Source organism: Haliaeetus albicilla, chromosome 10 (genome assembly GCF_947461875.1).
Source record: "Haliaeetus albicilla chromosome 10, bHalAlb1.1, whole genome shotgun sequence".
Taxonomy (NCBI): Eukaryota; Metazoa; Chordata; class Aves; order Accipitriformes; family Accipitridae; genus Haliaeetus; species Haliaeetus albicilla.
In genome coordinates this window covers 13,923,864-13,948,244 of record NC_091492.1, presented here as the reverse complement: position 1 = coordinate 13,948,244, position 24,381 = coordinate 13,923,864, and the positions used below count along the sequence as shown (strand labels likewise).

The following is a 24,381-nucleotide window of genomic DNA, read 5'->3' as shown; positions in this document are numbered from 1 at the left end:
GGTGTCAAGTGCTTGGGATAGAACTGTTGGTTTTGATGGAAGTCCAAACACAGGTCACATTAAAATCCCTGTGTAAATGTGGACTTTGAAAAGGTAGTGCTGGCCATAATAAACAGGCATCTGAAAGGATTTCTCTGCATTGAAACTTTGTCAGCAGACAAAATGCAAAGTTTCAATGCACTGAAATCCTTTCCAACGCCAAGTTTAGGAGGAAAAGGGAGAAAAGCAGAAGAACGCCAAGGTTGTCATAGGGTCTAAAGAATCTCTTTTTCAGGAGGTCAGCACACCAAAGACATTTCACTGCTTTTGATGGGAGTCATGTGAGAGACAGACTAGTCTAGAAAAAAGAAACGTGAGAAGACTTTATCTCATGCTGTGATGTTCTGGAATCCCCATTATGTTAATGAAACTAAATTTCTTGAAAATCTTTTTGCCTTTGGAAGGAGGATGTATCTTTTGTCCAGAAAAGCATGGGCACTCTGCCAACTGACACAAAAAATGTGTTTGTATACTTGCTTTGATATCTACAACATAACTTTAATTAGCATCAGCAGAAGCCTGATCAGCAGAAGCATGCATAAATGTCATGGAAAGAGAGAGAGATCCCAGGAGACAAACTTAGCTCCCAGTCCCAAGGAATGAAAACCTATGCCCACATTTTATACAGCCATGACATAACAGGTATTCTTTGAGTTATTTTAAACTTCCTTAGAGCTAAAAGATCAAATTCAAGGGGAATCTCTTATAACATACACATACACACACTGTCATGTTTTTCCTCTACTTTTTACAGGAAAAATGAAAATCTGTGTTTACCTGTCAGCTTTGGTAGAAAGGTTTCCATCACAATTACACCTTGTGTATTGGAAGGAACCTGGCAGTTTTTAACATCACTAATACTAGTCTGGAGAGGTACAAAGCTGTAGGGGCTTGCTGAAAAATAACAATAAACCTTTATTAAAGTTTCCAATTTTTGCAAAAACATTTTGACTAAATTCCAACTCTACTTAAAATGTAATTAAATATTTACACTTATTCTCTAATAAGTATTGTAAGTAAATCAATTTCCCAATTATCTTAAATTTTTGTATGGTATACAATTACTACATTTTTGTAATAAATGCACAGTTCTAATGAAAAAATAATTATCTTGAACTTTAATAGAGCCCTTCATTGCAGGAGATGAAAGTGCTGTACATTCATTCATTTATTATGTCTTACAACCCCCGTGTGATGTAGGTACTATTATCATCATTTTACAGATGGGGAACCTGAAAGGCTAATTAACTTGTCCAATTTACAATACTCTTAGCTGTAAACTTAGGGCATCCTATTGTACTCACAGGCAAAACAAAACTCAGCTCACCTCTGATGAATATTTACTACAAATTCTTTAAACTCCATAAGCATTTTACTTATAGGAGAGAATATATTACACAAGCATTTGGAGAGTTGGTTTTGCATTGACGATGGCTTTGAGTGCCACAGAAATATGCTGCCTAGAAACAAACACCAAAGCACCAGTTTATAGTAAAGTGTCACCGTGTTTCCCAGCTAGTTATGGAGATGATGTGCGTTTTCATTTAATGTTATTAGCCATTCAAGCACACATTTGTGCTTTAATTCTGTACAATGTATTATACTGCACTTATTATACACACACACACACACACAAAAATACCATTTGCTGACAAACTCATTCTCTCAGTTTACTTATGTGTTCCATAAATTTCTTTACTCGGTCAGGATCAACACCATTTGCCCAATAACCTTCTTTCTTGAAATACGAACCAATTATTAGAGCATTTGCATCCAAGTAATTCCTCACATTCTCCAGAGTCACTCCAGACCCAATCAGCACAGGAATTTTCACAGCATGTTTAACTTCTGAAGAAAGGAAAACCAAAATTAGGGTTAAGTCCCATCTTTGAAACTCTATCAAGACGCTAATTTGCGTCATTTTTCAACAATAAAGAAAGGTGAATATCAAGAAACTCATCATCATGGTATTTCTTACTTCTACTATAAAATGAAACAACTTCTCTAGAAAAAACACCTTTAGCTCTGAACAGCTGTTATGAAAAATCTCACTTTTATTTCATTTTGCATTCTGTTGCTGTATCAAACGCTGCAGAATAATATTCCTGGCCACATACCAAAGGATGGAAGATATGAAAGTTGGGTCTTGGTACCATACCTGTACCACTCTTTATTCTCAAGGAACAAGATTTCAGCAAGATTAAGTTGAATTGACTGGCAGAGAATGTACTGCATTTTAGTATATTCCCTCATAAATTCATTTTTATTCCATATCCCTGGTAAGATGAGATGCTAGATGTAGGAAATTTTTGCACAGCAGGACCAGACCCTTTTACTTACTGTGACTGTTACCATCACACTTAGAGGGTCCTTTGTGCTTGAGGTACTACACATATGTGGAAAGGAGCTATCGTTTACTGCTGTGTTGCAGTAACACCCAGTATAGATTCCAGGCAAACCAGGCCCATGGCCTTGAAAAAGGATTTACTGATGCTGGAGTGACCATGTGGGCTGCCATGCACCATGTGGAATCTTAACTATGTTCTCTATTTCCCTCACCTTAAGATGTGAATAATCACCTCCCTCAATCTTTCCATGAAGTAATCGAAATACAGCTACAAAAATAAGATGCCATTCTTGTTTCCACTCATTGTATCAGCTCAGATTCTTTTTTGCAAGTCTGGTGAGATCGTTACAGTGGCAGAATATTCAGCTGAGCTGTGCTCTTTACAATTCTTCAGTCATCAGTTTAAATCACAATAATGGTAGCTAGACTGGTGTGTATTTCTGCCAGGTCTCCTTGCTGAATTTACGCTATGTTGACAACTAGTAGAAGATCTTCAGTGAAGAAACAAGAAGGGCCTTATTCACAGGCAATGGAAAAGGAACATGCTCTCTGCTTCATGATAAATTTCAGGGACTCAGAAGTAGGAAAGCAAGCAGTGGTCATATAGACTACATTGATAGCCCCAGCTAGTTTACCAGAAAGCAAAAGGTAGTACTGATAAAGACTACTTCTTTTTGTTCCATTGCCATCCATAGAAAAAAGCCAACTGTTTTTTCTATATACAGTATGTGTTACTTAATTATCTGACCCTTTACCTGGCTCTAAAAGGAGAAATAGACAAAGTAACAAAACAGGGCTCAAAATATTACAGATCCACTTCATCCCTCACGCACAGGGGTGGATTTCAGTCCATGGTTCAGGTGATCACATTCACCGTGAAATGCATGTGTTCTGACAGACCTGACGGTACAGAAACTGATCTATGGCTCAGTTACCATAGTTCACTTTTTTAGAATAAAAACAAAAGGGGATGGCTGTTTTGATCATGGAAAGGTTCCCCATAGATAAATAAAAGTTTATTAGAGTATTTTCTGCAGGACTTGGGTCAGTACTAGCTCTGGAAAAAAAAATAATTTAAAAATCCCAGTTCAAGAATTACTAAGCATTCTTCTCATCCTTTCATTTCAAACTGACCATTCTAAGAGTCACTCATAGGACTGGATGCTTCATCCCTTACAGAAATGTTGTGAGGCATTATTTCTGACCTTTAAAAACGTATAAATTACTTTAATTGGGGATAAGTTTATGTAAGATGGTTAGAGCTTGAAGTAACTAGGGAAAGCATATATGCAACATATAGAAGTCTGCTTCAAAACACTGTTTAAATGAAGTTTCATCAGAAGCCTAACTTATTAATTATGCTTCAGGGAAGACTAATTATTTATCACCTTCCTACTTCACCAAAGAAAGGGGATCTATTAAAATGCTCTTGAACCTCTTTTTAGGTCACATGCCCTACCATTTTTCCATCTAGGAACAGTAACTCCTTCTTACAAACATTTTAACACAAACATAAAGCCATTCCACACAGTCCTTATTGAAAATTTTAAACAAATCAGATGGATCATGTATATATAATAAAAACTATAGTTATTTCTATGCATATTTTATATTCTTATAGTCATCCTGCTTACAGCAACAAAAGAATTCATTTTTAGTTATTTATAGCATTATTACTGAAATCCTGTTCTAGAAAATTCAGAATTTTATTTATATAGTATCTACATGCTCTTAGAAATATCATATCTGCTTTACATAGATACCAATGCATAATTAAGGTGCTACAACTGACCGCAAATTTGTGCAACAGTACTTTACTGTATTCCCTGAGCAACTGCGTTCCAAGTCAATATTTGTTTTTACAACAAGTGCATAAGGCACATTAGCAGATAGCTGTTTTATAATTATTTCACATCAGCAGGAAAAATGTAGAGCCAAATAATTAAACAGAAAATGATCATATGGGTATAAGACAATAGCTTAGCCCTACTAAGCAAAGAGTAAAAACCAGTGAAACCTGAGACTGCTGTGAAACTACAAAACCCCCCGAAGCTTTCCAAACTAGCAAGGTATCCAACTCCTGCTGTAATCCATACATGACACATGGAGTCCACACACATCTCCTGTGCTGGAGATTTATTCAGATTAACAATGTGAAGAATGGCAATGGGAGTGCTCGGTCTGCAATGAGACTGGGTTACCTAATTAAGTATGCTACAGATGCTACTTTTAAGTCATTTCCAAGCACATCAAGGCCTAAAGTTGATTAGTAGAAGGTGATTTGTCTATTGGCTGTGTTAATACAAATTCTAACTTGTAAAAAGAAAATAAAGCAACAGCAGTGAGATATGCTTTTGCACGGCAATGTTCAGTCACTGTCAAGATTCCTCTAAACACAGAGATTTGCTTTAAATCTCTCACTTTCTTGGCTTTCTTCTTTTGACTATATTTTTTTTCCTTTGACAGAAAGAGAAAAGGAGACAATTTTGTGATGTTACAGTAACAAGATCCTAAAGTTTACACAACTTGCACATTTCTCTGTTTCAATAAACTGTAACTAGAGGGCACTGTGCTCTTTCTTGTGACAGTACATCTGCAGATATGTCTTTAATAAAATCAAATGAAATAGTGCTTGGCTGCAAAGCACAATGAAAGCATTTGAACTATGGTATGCACAAGTTACATGAAATAAAGGCCAAATGCTCCTAGCTTGAAAACAATGGCGAAGAGCAGCGTAAAAATAACCACCACTGTGCCAATAACTTGCTCAACTACTCTTCAACAGCTTTTTCATATGCAGTAATCACTGTACCGTACATAACACTATGTTTATGGTAACGCTCCACTGTAACACATTTTAGTTTTTTTCATTCAAAGGACTTTCTGTCATTAAATCTGGGGCTACAAAACATACTGACCAGATTCACATCTCCCGTTCATCTCTGCGGGTACCGCAAAGGCAGCAGCCTCTATTTTGACCTAAACGTACCATCAAAAGGTAAGAGGGTGAATCAGTCTTGATGCCCCTTTTATAAGCAATAACTAAGGTGACAGTCACAGCCAGCTTTTAGGTTTCATGATGTACCCTGTTTTCCACTGGTTACTCAGCTGAGGCTATTTGCTTTGTTCAAACAGTTAACTAAGCAGTCATTATAGAAAGCTTTGGTCATTTCAAATACAGACTGGATGCGAAGCAGGTATTTCAGCAGTTATACCCAAAGAGAAAACCTGATAGATTCACACGCTCCAACCAAATAATGTTTCACAATGTAGCAAGCTGGAACAAACTTCTATAACCTCTTAAATGAAAATATGGTTTATTAATTAATTGTAATTCAAAATGCTCAGCTATAATTCCTGCTCCTTAATAACCTGAAGTCTGATTTTTAGACCTTGTACTCCATCAACCACTGGTGCCCTGGTAGACCCAGGGAGCCCTGGAGCAAAGCCTGCCAGCCTCTACAAGGAGCGATGCTGATGGTTGCCTACAAGGCGGCAGCGACACAAACTACAAACAAAACCCTACTGAACACAGTTCTCTGGCTTGACAGGGAAACACTCATTTCCCACACCCCATCACAAATCAGTCAATTCAACACAAAGACAAAAAGGCAAAACCCACTTCTATATTACTGCACAACAAAGCTGAAAAAAAGACATGACAAAAATCTCATCTGTCTCTTGGTTCTGCTTTCAAGAGATGCTTTGCAGTGTGATGAAAGGTGCCCAATTTTGTGTATCATCGTAATACAGCACTTCCCGGGCTGCATAAATTCATGAAATGCAAAATTTCACTCACATCAACACCAACTTTGTAGACTGTAGATCTGATTCCTTTTAAGAATCTGCTGACATAGATATGCCTAATTTGTCATATCCTTATACCCAGGAATATTGATTTTTAAGTTCTTCTCCTAACTGTTTTAAGCCAACATCCTTCTCACAAGACGGCCTGCTATCATCCAAAATGCTGTGACCTAAGTAAAATAAACCCGTGATCTGCAGACTCTTGCTTTCATAGCACAAATCCAAACACAAAATCAATGTGTGTACTTCATTACAGCTGCTAACTCTGACTCATTTTGTTCTTTGGACCCAGAAAAAGACAGAGACTGACATGTTTGTTCACATGAAATAAAAGCAGAAGCCATGGTGCTGTCTGGCTGGAGTCCTGTGATAAAAAAATCCATGGGCCTAGAGGTCTCTGATGCAGGAAACCAATGGAGGTTGCATGCGCATATGTGAAAGCAGAATTTAACCTAGGATTTCACCCTAAGATTTATCAAATCCTTTTTAAAAATTATTTAATCTGCATTAAGAGCAATGGGGACATTAATTGCAGGCAGGGATGGAGCTCTAGATTAATGAAATTTTGCCGTCTCTAAAATATGCCTAACTTTCAGGGTCAGCTGTTCCATGTATCATCTTTAGTTTACTATACCAAAAGACCCAGTGTTCTGGGGTTTGGGTTATACCCAAAAGAGCTCAGTGTTCACACCAAGCCATCGTTTTCTTTTTAACATTGCTGATTGAAGCATAGTCATTTATAACCTATTATTTGGCAAAAAGTTTACTACGTATGAAATAAGAACCCATTTTGACAACTTTAACATTTATTTTAAATGCTGTTAAGTATGTATGATATAGATAAAACCCCGAAAACACTGAATGATTTCATGTTATTTCAAAAGATGCTTGAGGTCCAGGTATCTATGGCAAGTAAAGTATGTTTTTCACCCTGATCAGCTAACATGAGTTGAATACAATACACTCTGCACTGGAACTTCAAAACATGCTAAGTTAAAGCATGTCAGCAAAAGTAAAACCTAAAAAAATACACATTCTTTCTCATGTAGTGAGACCCTCAAATTCAAGCCATTAATCTAAATTAAAATCAGTGATGAAAATTAAATGCCCTCATGATAGAACTTTAAGTCTAGCATGGGAGCAATCCAGTTTCATGAAGACAGCCCAAACGTATGCCAATATGAAAATATGAAGAATTATATAACACTTTTGCAAAGGTCAGAACTCATAGGTCAAATGACTCTCCCTTGATAAAAAGTCCACACCATTTAAAAATTATTTTGATGTAGCATCTTTCTATCTACCAATGAACTTGTATTCTTCCTGAAAATCTTCTAAGCAGTACTTTCCCTGGTATTACTGTTTGGAATGCTGCCTCATCAAAATGCCCCTTTATTGCAGGACTTCCATTTTCATTGTGGAAGATAAAAATGCTTAACTCTTCAATGGAAAGATTTATAGTTAGTTAGTTTTCTAATACGGCTATAAAGTGGCTTTTTCTTGTATTAAGACTTTTTAGAATGGAACATACATTTTTAACTTTTTTTCTTCATTTAAGCCTCACCATCATTTAGTGTTATAAAAGCTTGAAATAATTTTCATTTTTGTCTCACCAAACAGTTGTTCAGAAACACACAACAGCCAATCTGAATAGCACCTTGATCACATTAGTTCTGCCACATCAAATCAAACCCCACAGCAGGAGCTTCTTTTCTTTCCTCAAGGAACAGCGGATATATAGATTTCTTTCTACATTAATCCAGAAACTGATTCACCGCCTGTTGTCCGACCTTCGTATGACAGCTCTCACCTTTCAGCTCCTGAGGATCTGCGGGCAATCCGGTAGCCGTGCCAGTCAGTACCACCCCATCGGCCAGGAAGAGCTCGGCAGCCGAAGCGGTCTCGGCCACGCTGACATCTGCCGTCAGAGCATGAGCACTGTAAACAGCAGGAACGTACCCTGTGGTTACTCTCGGCACACACATTTGTTATCCATCTTGTTGAATGTTTAGACTGCATTTCCTCATCTTCCCTGCTGTCAGAACAACCAAAGGCAGGCTTTGTGAGAGAGGGCAAGTGTCCTGTTTTAAATTGGGAAGTAAGATTGCAATATGAACAAGAGGGAAAAACCCAACCTTTTCCATCAGGGAACCATAAATTGATCGGTCTATCGCTCGGGGTCTCCTGTCTCTAAAGAGTGATTGCTAAGTGTGAACTACCAGGTGTCAATTGAGACAGCTGCTTACATGTCGAGCACCTGTATTTCAGAAATGTTGAGCACACACAGATCTCTGACTTCAAGTGGGAGTTGTGGATGTGCACTCATTCATAAATCAGATTCTGTTGCCTAGAACAGAATTAACACCCTCCACTTCACAAAGTCCAACTAACGGAAAGAATAGTTATTACCTATGATATAATCACAGGAATCATCTTACACAGCCGTTACAAACATCAATTACCTGCAACCTAGCTTTTCAACAGCAGTCTTTGACAAATGGGTGACGCACTTTGTCTGAAACCTATAGCAATAGCAGCTTTTAATTTAAATGGTTCTAAACTTTGAAAGAATTCCAGCCATTGCTGGTTCAACACCTGACTTTGTTGTCTCTGTATTTCCATTTAAGTAGAAAACAATGGCTATGGCCAACATGTTGCACTGGTGAGTGGTGATGGAGCCAACCTCTTTGCCAGATCAGCCTGGATGGACAATGAATGCTCTTGGGGGGAGCCATGCTCTGGCCATAGTCAGAGGCAGCACGTGTGTGCACTGCGTTCCACTCATGGTGATGGATGCAAAAGTAGTACCCCAACTCCCTTTCTGCAGCTGGAGAAAGGCTGGCCTAAGTACCTAATACATACAATGAGGTTGAAACAGGGCTTAAGAGTAGTAGGCACCCTAAAACTAGAATGTGGAGGGTAGCCATAACACAGTAAGTAGACTACAAAAATAGTTTCTCCCCATTTAAAGAATAGGAGGCTAGCAGCTCTCAGTGGCAGGCATATTGTTCTACACTAAAAAACTCAACCAACAAGTCCTTTAACATTTTCTTCTCAGCTTATGAGTCTGCCTGAAACAAACAAAATCTTTTCCTTTCTTAAAAAGGAAATTTGAACAACAGGAAGTATAATCCAAATACCAATTCATCAATTGTCAAGGCAAAGGAAAAAAAAATCATAATGCAAACAATTTTTTACAAAAAAGTCTAATGCGATGTATTTTTATTTATATATATACACATATGCATATATAAATAAATCATTAGAAAGAAACCACTCTGAAAGGACCGTAAAAGCTTAATTTGATCATGCTGCATTGTTTCCTTTCTATTTTGAAATTTATTACCTGTTTATTAGGTATTTAAGATCTTCCAGACTTGGTTATTCTCATGATTATCCACATACTACGCACAAACATTTTAATTAGGTTATTTAGCATGTATAATACATAACACCTGAGCAGTTCTTCTGGGGAAAAAAAACAAAGAGTGACATCTAAATAGCTGAAAGTACCATGTGACAGTTATGATAAAGTATCAGCAGAAAAGAATTGGATTCATCTGTCATAAGTTCCTTCTGTTTGATAATCATAGAACATAATCCGTACATAGACAGCACTGATTTAAGTAGAAGAAACCAGTATTATTGGCAGGAAGGAGGGAAAAGAAAGAATAGCTTTTTAAAATGCCAAAATATTATGATTTGGATGCTTTTATAAGGCAACTGCTTGCATAACTAAAAATAACCTTGGATGCCTAGCCTCCAGAAACAAAATTTCTTTAAACGTAGTAAGCATATACACAAGTATACAAAATCTCACCTAATACCAGATGCAAAACTTTTACTGTCTGCATTTATAAATCCTGAAGGTTAAACAACTGCAAACTTCACAGATGCAGCAACCTGCAGCTTACAGGTGCAAATTTATTTTTAAACTTATCCCCTAATAGTACTGCAAGACCTTGCTTGAACAATAAAGTTCTCCATGTACCATTAACTTTCCTGACACTAAATAAGCATTAAAAAAAAAAAAAATCAGAAAATGGAGAAAAATACAAGAGCATTATTACATTCATATTTACATAAAATATTGCTTGTATTTACCTATGTTTCTTTTTAATGTCAGCAAAAATCTGAATGTTCTCTGCTCCAACTTGTTTTCTGTATCGTAGCAGGTTACCTGCACAGGCATTTATAATCCCTTCATCAGCAACATGAGAAAACACAAACCCTTCAGCCCGGATAAAATCAAGACCTGAAAAAAGAAATAATTAGCATATCTTAGCTAAAACTGAAGACTGAAAACCAGAAATACTAAAAACAAACAAAACCCCACCTTATTGCCCCTCTTACTTGTTCCCAACACAAGTTGTTCCATATGCTTTAGGACTAACCAACCTTGCTTTTCCACATATTTAAGTTTTACATTCTTTATTTTCACCCATGTTCTCTCTGACTTCTGCTTTCCATCTTACTGCCTTCAACGCTGCTCTCTCCCATAGAGCCCACTAGTTTTCTCCCTATCCCCATGGTTCCCTTCTCCTTCTCAGCCCCTACCAGTTTGTTCCTGTGTGGCTCAGAACAGTCAGCTGCACACCCTGCCCTGCCTCTTGCCATGATGTGCCAGTGGGCATGTCCCAACAGAGAAGCAAGTAGGTCAAAACACAGCTCCTTTGTCCTAACAATGTATCTTCTCTCCAAGAAGGGTCATTAACTTGGGTCTCTCCCCTCTTTCCAGATACTCTTTCATTGCATTACTTTCCCAACATCTATTCCCCTGTTAAATATGCCTGAAGTTGGCCACCAGGTCAAAAAACATCGAGGACATGGACATAGACTAGGGCTAGCATTAAGTCTTCTTTCTTTAGGAAATTAGGCAAGAAAACACAGTCTGCGACACTTTATATACCACCTGTTTGACTCTCCATCTGAATGTAGCTTGTGTTTTCTACACAGCACCACACAAACAAATTACTTCAAGAGCTGTGCCAAAGGTAAAAACAGATAAGGTTTGGGAAGAGTGAAACATTTTCCACTCTACTCTGAACTTACTCCAACCATCAACTCCACCATATCTTAGCAACATGGTTTCCACCATATTCATTCATTTTTTGCAGTAGGAAGGTTTTGTAGCATGTATACTTAAGCGCAAGATTATGAATAGCAATGACTTCACGCAGCCCATTCATCTACTCTCAGGGAACCCCTACACAGCCTTGAAATACCTGTGTTGAAATACTGAAACCTTTGGCCATGGTGTAACAAGCCCACAGCTGTGAGGCACAAGATTGAATTCTGACTCCCTTATTGTATTCCCCTCTTCTCTCCAGTCTTTCATAGCCTTGAAGTCTATTTCACCCATCACTTAACATACGTGTAAAAGCTCTGCTCTCATCTTATCCAGCTTTTGCTGTTCTTCCAGTTTGCTTTAGAGGTCTCTTCCAAGCCCTTCTGAAGCTCTGCTGCTGCCCCAGCTTTGGAGTCAGCTGCATGTTTAATTAGAGCTGACATCATACCAAGGAAACCAATGCAAGTGAAAGCAGCCATCAAGAATGCAATCCCACCCACCAGAGAACTGCTTAGGCAACAGAGGCCTCACCTTAGCACATTTCAAACATAAACATAAATTATCTTTAAAATGTATTTACCAAATGACAAGGTGCCTCTTTATTTTAAAATTTCAATTTCATTCCAAAAGCCCTGAAGTTGCAGAAACAAAAGCTTATGCCTGATAGAGAAGAGCCTGTATTGCTTAGCAACACAGACTCCAGCTACCAAGAAACATCACAGATGGATGCCAAACCAAATGCAAGCTGTCCTGTGTCTTCAGATTAGTGGGTGAAAAGCATGGAGTATTCTCAGGATCCAAAGATAAGAGTGTGCCACAAGTATAGTTACAGGTGCTAGTAGACATTGGGTAATAAACACAGTGCAAATAGCTAGATCGAGATTTCTGCATCTAGGAAAAAAAGCTATAGGTTCTATTTAAATCGCCCAAGTTTACAGTACAATTCAGAATTAAATAAGAAAAATTACTTCTCCTCTAGTCATAAGACTATCAATAAGTCTAGAGATATATTACATTTTCACAGCAATCATAATGTCTAACTCAGGACAGGGGCTATTCATTGAGTAATTTCATTTATTGAAGTCACTGCTTACATGTTATTTGTTGATGCTTGGTTTGTGTTTCCTTAACTTAGTAATTTAAGACTTTCTGCTGCACTCCCTATCTGGATTTTTGGGGGCTATGAAAATACAAATTTTAACCAAGTGTAACAGGTGCAGGCACCAAATCATTACCCTTCTGTTTTATGAAGCCATAATCTGATTCTGCTATTGAATTCATTTTTACGCTCATAAAATTGTGATAATGATACTATTGCTTACTTTCACATTTGGCACGTTGAAAAGTAATAGCCATTGAATAGTTAATAGGCAGTCCCATTTCTGACTTATATGGGAATAAAAAAAATTTGTAATCTCACTGGAAAACAAGAACAGGAAATTTCCAATGAAACCTAATAAACAGAACTTCAAGACTGTATTAGGAACACGGAATCAAGTCATCAGCTGCTGCAGGGCCTGCTCAAGCAATTAGAGCTTTTCACTTTTTCAAAAGTTAGTGTTACTCCACTTACTTTAATCTTACTTGAACAGCTTTACCTAAACAGCTGTGAAGGTCTATCAACTGCAGAGAAAAGCTTTATTTTTTTCTTTCCTTCCCATGATAATTTACGATTAAAAGAAAAAAATGACAGACTGAAACACTTCTTTTGCTGGTGAGAAAATACTGCAAGACTGAACTGATGGAGGAAATAGTACTTTTACTTTATCCATCTTAAATGCTGCAAATGTGCATATTGCTGCATTTTAACACCCCAAAACAGTGAAGTGAATGCAACCATTGAGAAGCTTTTTCTCAGGTATGTTCCTTCCTTCAGTTATAAAGTCAAAAGGAACTGGGAGCTAGGATTTACCGCTTTCACAGAAATGGGACCTGGCCTCTGCAAGGCAGCAGCTCCTGAATTTTGGACTTCAGGCAAACATCTCTGCCTTTACACAAAGGCAAGATGCTGCAGGTTACTTTAGTGGTGGTATCTTGCTTTACGTGCACAGTAAATCCCATCTCCCAGCTCTTCTTGCCTTCCTAATTAAAAAAGAATCTGAAAGACTGATTTTGTGCTGAAAGTGAAAACTCAGAGGAGTATCGACTTTGCCTGCTATTGACACTAGAGGCATACAGTCTCTGTGCTGCGAAGACCCTTTACTACTCAGCACATTGTCTTGCAGCAGCTCCTTCCACGCTCAGCATGAATTGCAGGCCTGGGAGAAGCATCTTCAGCAGAGCTCACAGCAGAGTCTGCAGCACTCACTGCCTTGCTCCACAGCACCTGTGGATGCTCCCAAGGCACGCACACCCCTGCTGCAGTTCTCAGCTTAGCTGCTTCCCCTTACCACTGCATTAATATGGTGGCAGTTAAAAAGAAAATCAAAAAAGCAGTATACAATTCTGCCCAATTCTATCCCACCTTAAACAGTATCATGAGCTGTAGCAAGTGAATTCCCATGGAAGATATCTCTCCTTGAGGGTGCGGGAAAGGAATGGTCTCAGACAGCAAAGCTCTTTTATAAAAGACATGGAGACATCTGGGTACCTGGGATATCTCCTGATATGAAGCCTCACTTAATCAGCTACCAACTATGTAATTATCATTGATGAAGACCAACTCAGAAATGGGATTTCAGTAATATGAACCTTAAAGGAAAAAAGGGCAGTTTCACAGTCAGGTGGAGACGCAGTTGGACTAGACAATTATTTTAAGCCCCTTCCAACTGAACTATTCTATGTAAGTTTATGAGATGAGAGAAGATAAACTTAAAAACTGAGCCCTGATTCATGAGGAGTGTAACACAGGCTCACCCAGGTGTAGCGAAGCTGCACTCTACAGTAGACCCTGCAGTCCTTGCTCCCAGGTGCACAGACTGAAGCTCTGGCCAGAACACAAGAGCATAACTTGCCTCTGGCCTATGTGCCTGGGGTTCTCCACCCGATGAAGTCAAGATACAGCAGGGAGGGGTACCTGGAATATCAGAAGTGTTCCTGTGCATGACTACAGAGATACAGCTATGGGCACTATTCTATGCCTCAAAGATCAGCAGATAACCAGGCCGATATTCCACAATGGCAATTTTTCTTGAAATCCTTCTTCTCACCATTAACTTTGTCTCCATTAGGTTAATGATGGGCCAGTTATTTATTTCCTCTCAATCACTGCTACACATTGGTAATGGAGAGCATGCAGAATGTGCAAAATAATGAAGGGAGTATCACCAGCATATAGTTCCTGTATTACAAAGGCTCTGCATCTCCTCTGCAAAGACCTACACTGATAGATTAGAGCCAAGCAGAACATTTCACTAACATAAGAAAAAAACACAAATAGCTGAGGGCTTTTGGGCAATTCCTTTAGACACAACAGTCCCCTCTAATATGAACAGTGCTTCATAATTAGCAAACTTTCAATAAAAGAAAAGGCATGTAATTTGGAAGTAGATCAACAACAAACAACATGAAATTAACACAATGGTTAACTTCAGGAAACAAGACACACTGATAAATAAGAAAACCAAACACTATGCCTAAATCTGACCCAGACTTAGCGAACATATTGTAGACATTCCTGAGCACTGAGAAATTATAACCAGTAATATTTGCTAAACAAAAATAAATAAGAGAGCATTTGTATTTTTTATCTCCTCTACAAATGCTCATAGAAACTGCTTATATACATCATTCTGTTTCAACCTCAAGCAGATGTAGTTAATTAAATCAGAAACTACAAACAGGAAATTATACACCTCTAAAAACCACATGGTACACCTGTTAATAATGAACCAATTGAAAAGTAACCCTAGCAAACAAATTCTGACTTGCTTCTCCACAAAGAGCATTTTAGGGAAGAAGGAAGACAATACAGTCTTTGGAGGATGTAATTAAAATGAACTATTAAGAAGGGTTGTTTTTCTGAGAATAAGTATTTGAGATTAAGATGGCTTCCAGTCAAAAATATAAATACAAAACTGTACTATTCTGTATTCTCTCTATGTTTTGCAGTCTATGGGTCCTCAGGGACATTACAGTATTTTAAACTAAAATGCCTACATTAGAAGAGTATAAAAGTTGAGCAGCAAAGGACTTTTTTAATATTAAAGAAATGTGTGACATGAATCTCCCGCACTATTTGTGTATATAATGACATTAATGTTTGAGTGGCCTAACATTGCCATATCTGCCCTTGGAAACAGAGGGAAATCGGGCAGCTTTCAACATAACCTTTTGAAGTCAAAAGCGAAAGCAGAAGATCAGACACAGTGATGATGGTTTGTGGGGCAGATGGAGGGGAAACACGGGCAGGAGGATGCCATGGCCTGCTGGATGGATGCCCTTGGGCAACCGTCTCCATCAACCCACAGTGGTGGACCTGCCCGTGCTCTGAACCAAGAGCACTCGGCACTGGCGTAACTGTCTGCAATAACCTTCTGGAGCTGGGGAGATGTTGACAACAACTGTTTTGGCTCAATAGTTGTTTTTTGATAACATGAGGAACTGCTTGTTTCTGTCAGAAGAGCAGTTCCCTTTTTCCTCAAGATCCCCCACTATTTTCGTACCACTGCTCCATGCCTTTGCTGAAGCACCCAGCAAAAAGATGTTTTTGCTGTCATTCCTTCCTTTAGGTGTCTTAACTGAATAAACAAATGTTTCCTAAAGAACCAAAACAAATGACAAAAAAAATTCTCAACCTTCTCAGATGCCTCATCCCCTGATTTATTACTTTTATTTTCAGATTTATCCAATACGTTGTCAATATGCTAGGAAAAATCAGTAATTTCATCTGTTACTATTTGGCTACCCACAACATCTTTATTAACATAACCACATGTTGGTGATGTTGAGCTCCTTCTAGTCACACTGTAAACCTGCTGACTTTTTTCCCTCTTTACAAAATAAAATCATTATCTTCACCTAGACACCACTTAGGATTTCCTTGTGCAGTTCTCTTCAGAACAGTTATTTCTACCAAAGATAGGAGTTTCCACAGGGAAAATGAAATGACTGCATAGTAGCAGGAGATGCTACATATGCTTTTTAGCTAAAACACCTTCAGCAAGTATTTTCTGTAGTGGAAGCATACAGGGCTTGCTTTATTAATTCCCACCTATGAAAACTGTATTGACATTAAAGACACTAGTAAGTTGCTACAGAAAAATGACTCAAAGATTTCCTACCTACAAAGTAGCACTCGCTTTACTATGGTTTTGCTTAAAGTGATTCTCTTTTCTTTTTGCTTTCCTGTTCAGTGAACTTCAGACAATCATTTTTAGATAAGTGCAATGAAATGCATTAAAACACAAGCCCTTCCAAGCTGGTGTTCTCCAGTTACAGAACAAATAGTGCAGAACAGCAGTAGAGCTGAGCAAAACCCAAGCCCTCCAGGAATTCTCTCCCTCATTAATAATTGCTGAGAAGAGAAATACATTGTTCCCACACTATATCCCTTATTTAGTGATCAGTTTTGCTCCTAAAAGGATGCATAAGTCACTAACAGTTTGACTACTGCTTTTAAAAATAAGATGTATAAATACTTTTGCAAATGCCTATGTACCTCAAGTATCCTACATGTATACAATCCCTAAAAACTAAAACTGGATTCTGTTAGCATTTTTATTTTAGGTTTTCATATAGGTTCTACTGCAGCAATAAAAATCAGGTTTTGTCAGTTTGTCAAGTAGCTAGACACCTTGAAAATGGCAACTTCTGATTTTAAAGCACTCCAAAGTTCTGAGTTCAAAACACATCTACTAACAAGAATTCCCCCAAGAAAAAAGGAATTTAAGACTTTTAGAACATACTCAACGTAATTAAAACTGTCATTGCAGATAAGTTAGCCTACATTATTTTACCTGAAGTATGGTTTTCAATTAACACCAGCATCTTTTAGTTTTCCATTCTTATGAAATTCTGCCTGTTTGTAAAATTTGTACATTCAAAAATGTGCAATCTTACTGTAATCACATGCAATTTGGGCAAAACCAGGCATTAACCCTCAATTTATGAAGTATTTAGGAAGTACAAGCCTTCCATATTAAACCAGCCTCCATCTTTAAATCATGGAATGTTACATATGAAAAACTAAAATTGCTTCAGCAAGCAGTAGGAGCAGAAAGGTTAGCAAGTCTAGGATTCATGCAATAAAGATAGATTAATTTATATTTAATTCTCCCAAATGCAATTTAATTTTAAGTAGTTTGGCTAGCTGTACACTCAATTTTTTGTTATTATATAAAAAGCTTCATTCCATCCATTCATTAAAAAAAGGCAATGAAAACTTAGTTTTAATGGATACCAGTAGTAGCAACAACATATAATTAGATGCTGAAACAGGCTGCTTAACCACAGTGGGTTAAGTTGATCCTCAAATATAATTTAACTGAAGTAAACAGAGTTACACCAAAGATGGCTTTTAGACATGAGTAGGTTTAAACTAATTGTTATATTTAGACGGGTTTCACCTAGAAAGCTGCAGCAGCAGCCTTGGGATTTTTAGCTGCCTTCAACTGAAGCAGTGTGCAAGTATCATCTATTATAATCAAGGAGGCATCTTTCTCAAAATGTAATTTCTGCTTTTTCAGGGTACAGTGAGCTTTTCATGTCTCATTTTTCATGGTATCTATGTTAGTACAATGCACAATTTGCAGAGAGTAAATGCCATAGCAAACAACAGTAATAACTGATGCGTCATTTCTATTACCTGCAGCAAGAGCAACGGCTACCGCCTGTTGATTTGCAGCACACAGGATCTGGACACCCAGCGCGAGATGGGGGCAGGTTTGTCTCACTGCAGCACTAATGACTGTCATTGCTGCAGTTACTTCAGGTCCAGGACATACCGTGTAAGGAAGATCATGCATGTTTTCTACTATCAAGCCATCCTGTGGAGATTATTATAAAGAAATATGATTAAACTGGAAAAAAAGGAACTTAAAAAACACAGCTAGTTTACCATTACACTGTTTTGTATTAAAAGACACATGAGTTTAAAGGTTTTCCTTCAAAGGAAGGATTATCTACAGTAAATTGTGTTGATGCATACAACCACTTATAAAAGTGCTTTCATCAACAGCATGGTATTTGCAGGGAAATCATGAAGAGAAATAAATGTGATTTTAATTATACATTCATCAATTTAGTTTCCTTTGATCCATCCTAAAATGTGAACTATAGGCGAATGAGTTAAATTGTATACCTCATTAAAAATAGTGTAAAGTCAAACTTCAATTATCCAACTGGAATATAGGACATTGAGTATGTTTGGATAACGGAGGATTTAGAAATAATCAAGGCAATTTTCAACTCAATTAATGTCAGAAAATAAGTGTTACTTTGGATAAATAAAGGAATTTTTTGTTGACTATTATTGTGCCTTTTTGCAGTGTTCTTAATACCATAGTATTAACTATTGATATTTCTCCCATTCCAGATTCAGAATTACTTGAAGGAAGATATTGCTATTTATTATCTACTACACCTCTCACTCCACATGGACATACTCTTAGCAAACAATGGAGTGATGACAAAATACTCTGCTGATATAATTGATAACCATTTATTGAAAATCTTTGTACATTATCTGGTACCTTGTACTTTTTCAATCATTGTATAGTATATACCAGAAAGTTTTCAACTGCAAATCATATATAATTTTGTCAAGGACTAATAACAAAAGTACAGCCTTGAAACATATTTCAAGCCTTATGTTTTGCATTTGCAGTGAGAATGTTTAAAGAAGCTAGAAATTTCTCACCTGCTTCAATCTAAAAATACAAAAAGTTTATTAGACAATTAATTGTATATATAGAAAATAAATTCTGCTCGCTCTCGAGTTTTATCACACATCTTAATCCTTTAAAATTAGAGCTTTACATTTCAAAGATACTGTAACTGAACCAGAATAGAAGGAAGAACATTTTTGGGGAAAAAAATACAACTAGAGATTAAATGAAGAAGTTTGGTTAATAATGTAGAGAATCAGGAAGGGGAAAAAAAAGGTTTCCTTTTTTAAAAACTTTCATATGTAACGCTTCTTTAATCTTTGTTGTAGTGTAGAAGCCCTTTTGGCAGTAAAAGATAAGATAGTATATAAAATGCACTCAGCATTTAATGGCTGAATTACAGGGTAAGACACAGACATCATAAATGAACACCTAACATGGAGGATGGAGAAAACTGATAAAGGAAATAATCTGGTGGAACAACATGGTCAGTCCAAGCACACAACCTACATACGTTCAGTGTGCTAGGGTACAGCTGCCTTTACCAAATGACTTACAGATGAGTATTTAAATACACAAAATACATGCCACCTTAAAAAACCACAACCTATTAATGGAAAAAGTGATGTAATATTATAAGCATCCAACATTAGACCTATGCACTATTTGGTGCCATTCACTAGCATATTTAATTACAGAATTCCAGTCCAGGAAAACCTCAAATAGGCAAAGGAAAACCAGCTATGACAACTAAACAAAACATCTGTCCTTGATTTTGTTTATACATTCAATTCAATGTATAATTTAACATCAATACTTTTCTACCTGTGAGGGAGGTAGCCATATGACAAAGATGACAACCAGTCCTCAGAAAAACCACAGCATTTTCAGAAATGAAAAAAAATCACAAACTTTTAGTCAGTTTCTCTGGAATGAGGTCAGGACTGGTCCAACAAACCTGAACTGACCAAATGGTCTTGTACCTCAGGCACAACTACTGAATCCTTTGTGGCACCAACAGAAAGAGAAATCCCTCAGCCTTTTGCCCTCTGTACACATAAATATATTAGGTCAGTTTAAGCACAAATGCAAAGTTGGTCAGTAGTAGTATGTGGCAAAAGGATTAATGTAGAACTATGATACTTTAATAAAACCAAACTCAAAAAATGCAAAGAACCCTCAAAACCAGATAACGACTTGAGGCCACAAAACCTGGTAGCCCTTGGTCCTTGGCTCAAGAACGTTCTACTTGGCAGACTTCACCAAAACCTGGACATCTGGGAAACTCCAAGCTTATCATAAGGGCAAGGAGCTAGGGTCTGCAAATCAGAAGCCCCAGGCTTTGAGGCAGTCAAGAATCAACATCCATAGGACACACGGGAAGAAAGGTGTCAGAGAATGGGGCTTCAGATGCTCAGCTCCTGAAGAGCCATGCCAGGAACCAAGAAAGCAGGAGAACGGGCTGGCACAATTCCACAGGAATTCTGCAGTGAAACTCAGCTTTCTATGAGTTGCCACTACTTTGACAGCTCAGGATTTGCATAAAGCAAATTATTCCATTAGATACATTAATGAATTAATTCATTTAAAAATTAATTAAAAACCCTAGCCATACTATTGTGCATAAAAAGTATCTCACTGAATTCTAGTTCAAAACACAGGCATATGGGAGGATTCCCACATTTCTCTCTTCTGCCTTAAACTTACTATATTCACTTTTCAGCACTTGTCTCTTCCTATGGCCTCCAGGTCCACAGTTACAGTGAATTTTTTTGGTATTACTTTAATAATGTGTTATTCTTTTGGTACCATCCAATAGACTATGTTCTTTTGCACATTATGTTTTGTTTAATTAAAAAAGAACAACATATGTTCTGCAATACAGAGAGCTGAATTACAGATGCATTAACTCAAAGCTTTCTTTCATATTTTATATAAAAATATAACACCACAGATTTCCGTGTTTACTGATTTGATATGTATATAAAACAGGCTCCAGTACTATCAGACAGCTAATTAAAATGGTGGAAAGAAAACAGTTACGCTAAATTAAAGTTCTTGGAACTTAAGCTTATAGTTTAGAAGTCTATGGGAACAGCTATGGTATTACACCCTCCAAAGCAGAATTTATTTGGATAGTATGAGATAAAACTCTAGCAAATACCTTTTGTGTTCCTTTTCCATTGAATATTAAGATGATTTAAGTGTTGCTTATATATATTAGCCTTATCATATATAATTCTCAAACAATATATTTCCTTTTTACTTTGAATGACTTCTGAAGTGCTACACGTGTGCAAAGTGCCTCTTGTATCACAGTTAGCTACTGGAAAATAGGTCATTTAAAGAGCTCTCTGATTATATAGAAAAATAATTTTCTTAGCTTTATTCGACTTATAGAAATGATCTCTTAAAACACTTCAGCCGCACACACACATATCACAGCAGAAAAGCCTCAAAAATATACAACACTATAAACCACAACAGGTGTAACAACCATACAAGTTTTAACTCAGCACCTACCTAATATAACTTTTACCTAGGGCAACTTTAACCCCAGCGTTTCACCTAACAGAAGAGCTTTACCTACAAACGCATGCATGCTAATACAAACCTTTGCAAGCTTAAAACAACTACTCTTTCCTACAGGAAGAAAGGAGTTTTTTGCACCATACCCATTAGTACATAGGCTCAGGTATGTACTAGAACAATCACAGCTTTTCCCACCACCACAATCATGTGCCCCTTATAAAGGATATCAGGGGCCTTTGTAAAGCATTTATTTGCTGTGTCTGGTTACAGCTTCTTAGCAATTCCTTTAAAAACTTTATCTCCAGAACAAAAGGTTACTGCCTTAATGTAGGTAAGTAGACATCTTATGTTCTCCTGTATGTACCACAGGAGATAGTTGTGGGGAGGTTTTTCTGCTGCTTTATTCTACTGTAATATAGTTAAGATTTGAAATGTTAACCTCTGTAATGCAAGTGGTAAGTACCTACATGTTTCTATGCAGAAATACTAGTTTATTCCATCTCAACTGTTATTAAACTCCAAGTAATTTGAATTCTAACTATCACTGTCATTTTAAGAGTAACAGGCTTGAAACTTTTCATTTTTAAAAAACATCAATTTAAAACATATACTAGCAACTCCCCTTCTAGGTACAGAGACAAAAGACCCGGAAGATCAGAACAGCAATGAATGCATCTCCAGAGACAGCACTAGTAAAAGAAGCAAACCTAAAATTTTGTGTGGTAAGCACCACAATAATATTTGCAACTCAGTGTAGCTTTATAATTGGGTTGGTTGGGTTTTTTTAAAGATATAGTTTTACTTAGGTATCTCTTACTGTCTTTAATGTCAGCTACTCAAGTAGCTACAGCTAGATAACAGCAACTAGCAGTAAAGTGATCTGCATCAATGAAATTAGAGGGAACTTGTGCTCCGTTTTCTGGCTACAAAGTAAGCTTCACCCAGGCTAAATGGAATGAATAAAAGTTAACTTGAATATACATTTTGCATTTTTCTTAAATAAAAGCAGATACAAATTGCAGAGATCATAGCTTGCTGCTTATAAAATCTTGTTTAGGGAATTTCATTGTTTAGCAACACACTAGTACAAAGCATATACATTTTGAGCACAGATGGCTTCCTAACTGAGCACTGACTTGTTTTCATTACTGTGCTCTAATATCACAGATCTTTCATATTTATTATGTTAAGCTGCTAATGTGCCAGACAAGTCACCTTTTTCTGAATATAGGATTTACTTCCAAGTGCAATGTGTGTTGAGTGAACAAGACCATATACTTTATTTTTAAATGTTAACACCAATTTGAGCAACTTGAGACAACATGTAAACATCTCATAGCAGCAAGATGGTTACGTATCTTCTTAAAGGCTAATGTAGGCAGCATTTGGAAATTCTGTCAGTAGAAACATCTGTGCTAAAAAAAACACTTTAAGTTTCTAGCTCTTCTTCCACAAGAAAAACAGCTTAACATTTCACTCTGAGTACTGAGGGGGAAACCCAAATATATTCCTGTTACAGAAGCAGGATAGTTAGTTTGGAAGAGTGGTGGTATCAGTGCAAAAGCCAGGAAGCTCCTATCACAAAAACTTGCATTTCTCTTAAAGTACCAGGAAAAACTAAACAAGTGAATTGCAGAAAGTGTTAGGCAACCATACTGATATTTATGCAAGCTCTCCTGATTTTCTCTGACATTTATGGCATTAATAAGGGATTTGTTTGTCATATTGCTATAACACTATTGTGTACAGACCTTTAGAATGAAGATTGCTGTGGAATGTATACTGATGTTCTTGTGACTTCTACAGGAAATAGACTAAGCATAACTTTAAGCCCTGAATTTGTCCAAATGTGTAGAGAAATAATTGCATTCACCTCATCTGTCTACCTGAGAAGTAGGTTTAAAAATATATTCAAGTTCTGAGAATGCAATGCAGTAGGAGAAAAGGTAAACAAGTTAGACCTGGAATAGCAGAATTTATTACAACTGTTGAAAAGACAGTAAAGTATAAAACACAAAATTTTGTGTTAGTACTGATTTTAAAGCTTGTCTTAAAACTGTTCTAGCTTTATGCGTGTCAGCAGTGATAGTAACTGCTTTTGTACCCTCCCTCACCTTTCAGTATACTTGGCATTTTCTCCCTGCTGCTAAAGGTTTCAATGTTTAATTACTATGTAAGGGAAATGGGTAAACAAGCACTGGAATGTGGGGTAATGGCTTTAAGAATTACAGATCATTTGTGTAACCACTTCCTCTAACACAGAAGACGGAGACTAGTACTTGCCACTCTTCTGATGTAGATCAAATCACGTTATACCTCATGTTGATTCTGTAACTGTAAAGACAAAATAGAAAGTCACAGTACAGAATACAGAGCTATTGCACACCTGTTCTTTCAACAGGCATGAAAAGGAAGGAAACTTACTCATTCTGTACAACTTGCAGCTAGCGATTATTCTAACTGGGTGGACATCTTGCACAAACTCATCTGGTTCATAGGCACTGAAGCCCACCTATGGAAACATCATTCTTCTGCACTGCTGTTTATCCTTTCAACAATTCTGTTCTTGGGATTCTTTCCTAGTTTACCCTTACTAGCGCTCTGCCCATAACCCACTTAGTGTGACCTGTCTTCCATTCTGACCTTGATCTTCTATAATTTAGACTAAGCTCTTGCATTCAATTCTGTTCAGTCTGTAAAGTATCATTCCAATTTATGCCATTAAAAAGGTTTCAACTGGCTTGTTATTAAAGTTGTGCAAAAAACCCAGCAGCTCAGAGCAGTGACTACTTTCTTATTTAAGGCATTTTCAAACTTCGGAC

The 24,381-nt window shown here is 37.2% G+C and overlaps 1 protein-coding gene across 5 annotated transcripts in view; it reads right to left on the bottom strand.

Annotated features, from left to right (window-relative positions):
* The window catches only part of LOC104322813 (uncharacterized protein F13E9.13, mitochondrial), a 44,062-nt gene that overhangs the window by 17,157 nt on the left and 2,524 nt on the right, over positions 1 to 24,381 (bottom strand). For 3 of the 5 annotated variants that reach the window (XR_011326501.1, XM_069793548.1, XM_069793549.1), the window contains 5 exons: positions 18,007 to 18,187; positions 10,298 to 10,448; positions 8,004 to 8,131; positions 1,792 to 1,887; positions 817 to 933 (listed from right to left, as the gene is read on the bottom strand). Coding sequence is in view for 4 of the 5 variants with exons in the window: in XM_069793548.1 (XP_069649649.1) it covers positions 817 to 933; positions 1,792 to 1,887; positions 8,004 to 8,131; positions 10,298 to 10,448; positions 18,007 to 18,187 (673 nt within the window). In the remaining variant the exon portion in view is untranslated. Of the gene's footprint in view, positions 1 to 816; positions 934 to 1,142; positions 1,888 to 8,003; positions 8,132 to 10,297; positions 10,449 to 18,006; positions 18,188 to 23,842; positions 23,894 to 24,381 lie in introns of those variants that run through there. The other 2 variants (XM_069793551.1, XM_069793550.1) reach the window with 2 other exon arrangements.